We start from the raw sequence: 3,085 nt of genomic DNA, 5'->3' as shown, positions 1-3,085 counted from the left end.
CACCTTGCCCGGCTAGTTTTTTGTATTTTTTAGTAGAGACAGGGTTTCACCGGGTTAGCCAGGATGGTCTCAATCTCCTGACCTCATGATCCGCCTGTCTCGGCCTCCCAAAGTGCTGGGATTACAGGCTTGAGCCACCTGTACATGCGCCCGGCTATATCCCTTTATTTTCAATCTTCTAGTGACTTTATGTCAAGGTATGTCATCCTTTAAAAAACATGTAGCTGGATATTTTCAATGTAGTCTAACAGTCTTTGTCATTTAACTTTAAAGTTTAGTCTACTTACATTTATTGTGATTACTGACATTTGACTTTGTTTCTACCATCTTACATTTTTGCTTTCTATTTGTTCCTTTTCTGTTGTCTCAGTTGACATTAGCTGTCAGCCTAATTGTTGTTCCTTTATAGGTGATCTGTCTTAATTCCCTGGCTGCTTTGTGATTTTTTTGTTTTTGGTGTTCTGCAGTTTCACTCCATTGTGTCTAGGTATGGATTTCTTTTTATTTACATGGTTTAATATACTTTGTGTGTGTCTTTCATTCTGCAAACTTCTCAACCATTCTCTTCCAGTAATTCCTTTTATTCTTCATTCCTTCTCTTCCCTACCTCTGGGGCTCTGATTTGATTTGCATTGAACTTTCCGTTCTGTCTTCCTTATTCTCTTAGCCTCTCTTCATATTTCTCACCTACTTTTCTGAGTTGGAATCTGAGTGATTTCTTCAGATCTGTCTTCCAGTTCATCATTTCCTCCTTTGGCTGTTCCTAATGTGCTGTTTAACAATCTATTATTTCAATACTAACATTTTCCTTTTAGAAGAGTTTAATTTGGTTCCTTTGCAATTCTACCCAGTCATCTGAAGGTAGTCTCATGTCACCTGTTCTGTGATTACAGCTTTCATTTCCTTAGTCATTTGACATATAATTGACAGCACCAATTTCTGAAGTCTTTGAGGCCTAAACTTGACTGTTGTTTTTCTGTTAACTCTCCTTTATGGTGATTTGTTTCCTTATGCATTTGTTGATTTTGTCTGTGAGCTCACATGAATTTTCTCCTTTTTTTTGACAAGGTCTCACTCTGTGCTGGACTGCAATGGCATGATCTCAGCTCACTGCAACCTCCACATCCTGGGCCCAACCCATCCTCCCACCTCAGCCTTCAGAGTAGTTAGGACTACAGGCGTGCACCACCACTCCTGGTTTTGTATTTTTTGTAGAGATGGGGGTTTTGCCATGTTGCCCAGGCTGGTCTTGAACTTGTGAGCTCAAATGATCCACATGCCTTGGCCTCTCAAAGTGCTGAGAGTTACAGGTGCGAGCCACTGCACCCAGCCCTGCTCTTAATTTTTGGAAAATCTTGGGTCCTGAATTGAGGATTCCTTCCTCCAGGAGAACTTTGGTTTTCTCCTGCAGGAGTCCTTCATCCCCCTCCAGATTCCTTCTATAACCTAGGGAGCTCAGGCTCAACAGATACCCCTGAATGTTCCCAGCCCAATCAGGAGTATCTGCCTGGTACATTGTTTCTTTTTCTTTGAGACTGAGTTTCACTCTTATCCCCCAGGCTAGAGTGCAATGGTGCGGTCTAGGCTCACTGCAACCTCCGCCCCCCAGGTTCAAGCGATACTCCTGCCTCAAGTAGCTGGGATTACAGGCACCTGCCATCACGCCCAGCTAATTTTTGTATTTTAAGTAGAGACAGGGTTTCACTATGTTGACCAGGCTTGTCTCAAACTCCTGATCTCAGGTGATCCGCCTGCCTCGGCCTCTCAAAGTGTTGGGATTACAGGCGTGAGCCAACACACTGACCTTGTTTCTTGTGAAGAGTGCTGTGTAACTAGAGCACAAAGTTGTCCTTGTGCCTGGCACGGGGCCTGGTGCATTCCTACTTGGGGAGCAAATGGATGCCTGAGGGACGGGGGATTAGGGAACAGAGTGGCCTCAGAGACCCTAGGAATTCACTCTATTCGGTCCTCTTCTTACCGTCCCCAGGCCTGGCCAGCATGATCCAGAACTTGGAGCCACTTCTGAAGAAGCAGGACTGGGACTGGGCGTGAGTCCTGGGAATGGGGGAGGGGAGCAAGGGCAGGATGGGACCCTCCCAGGGTCCCCCAGGCAGGCTTGTGACCTGGTGTTCTCCTAGGCTCCCTGTGGCCAAGCTGGCTATCCGCGTGGGGCTGGCGGTGGTGGGCTCTGTGCTGGGTGCCTTCCTCACCTTCCCAGGCCTACGGCTGGCCCAGACCCACCGGGACGCGCTGACCATGTCGGAGGACCGGCCCATGCTGCAGTTACGTGGGTCGCTTGGTGGGTGGGGGGATTAGGGGCCCTAAGGGAGAGGCTGGGGAAGAGGGGGTGCCCAGGCCTCACTCTCTCCTGCTGTCACCCCCTAGGTTCCTCCTGCACACCAGCTTCCTGTCTCCCCTGTTCATCCTGTGGCTCTGGACAAAGCCCATTGCACGGGACTTCCTGCACCAGCCGCCGTTTGGGGAAAGGCCCTTCTCCCTGTGCGTATCGGGTGGGGCTCCCCTGGGTGCTCCAACCTCTGAGACTCAGGGAGGAGCCTGGGGAAGATCCTGGGGGGTGAGGGGCGGCCTTCCTAGCCCTTTACCCCGCCCCGCTCCGCACAGGCTGTCCGACTCTGCCTTCGACTCCGGGCGCCTTTGGCTGCTGGTAGTGCTGTGCCTGCTGCGGCTTGCGGTGACCCGGCCCCACCTGCAGGCCTACCTGTGCCTGGCCAAGGCCCGCGTGGAGCAGCTGCGAAGGGAGGCTGGCCGCATCGAAGCCCGTGAAATCCAGCGGAGGGTATGGACGCCCCGATGACCTAGGCCAGAGGGATCTTGGGGCTGAGGGCAGGGTTCCTAGTCCTTTGGGCGTGGAGTCCTCCCAAACCCAGAAGGCTTCCTGCTGCAGCCACCCGTTACCTGCCCACAGGTGGTCCGGGTCTACTGCTACGTGACCGTGGTGAGCTTGCAGTACCTGACGCCGCTCATCCTCACCCTCAACTGCACACTCTTGCTCAAGACGCTGGGTGAGACGCTGCCGTGTGGAGGTGGAGGAGGGGTGGGGCTGGAAGATAAAAGAGTGGAGTTG

At 51.5% G+C, this 3,085-nt stretch overlaps 1 protein-coding gene across 2 annotated transcripts in view; it reads left to right on the top strand.

Moving 5' to 3' along the window:
* Nucleotides 1-3,085, top strand: part of TMEM161A (transmembrane protein 161A) — an 18,893-nt gene that overhangs the window by 14,537 nt on the left and 1,271 nt on the right. For both annotated transcript variants that reach the window (XM_011925849.1, XM_011925848.1), the window contains 5 exons: nt 1,988-2,048; nt 2,139-2,282; nt 2,386-2,499; nt 2,623-2,797; nt 2,927-3,023. In XM_011925849.1, coding sequence (XP_011781239.1) covers nt 1,988-2,048; nt 2,139-2,282; nt 2,386-2,499; nt 2,623-2,797; nt 2,927-3,023 — 591 coding nt within the window. The remainder of the gene's footprint in view (nt 1-1,987; nt 2,049-2,138; nt 2,283-2,385; nt 2,500-2,622; nt 2,798-2,926; nt 3,024-3,085) is intronic.

The sequence above is a fragment of the Colobus angolensis genome, unplaced genomic scaffold, assembly GCF_000951035.1.
Source record: "Colobus angolensis palliatus isolate OR3802 unplaced genomic scaffold, Cang.pa_1.0 Scaffold66, whole genome shotgun sequence".
Classification (NCBI taxonomy): Eukaryota; Metazoa; Chordata; class Mammalia; order Primates; family Cercopithecidae; genus Colobus; species Colobus angolensis.
The sequence above is the reverse complement of the archived record's forward strand: the minus strand, read 5'-3'. Positions and strand labels throughout refer to the sequence as shown.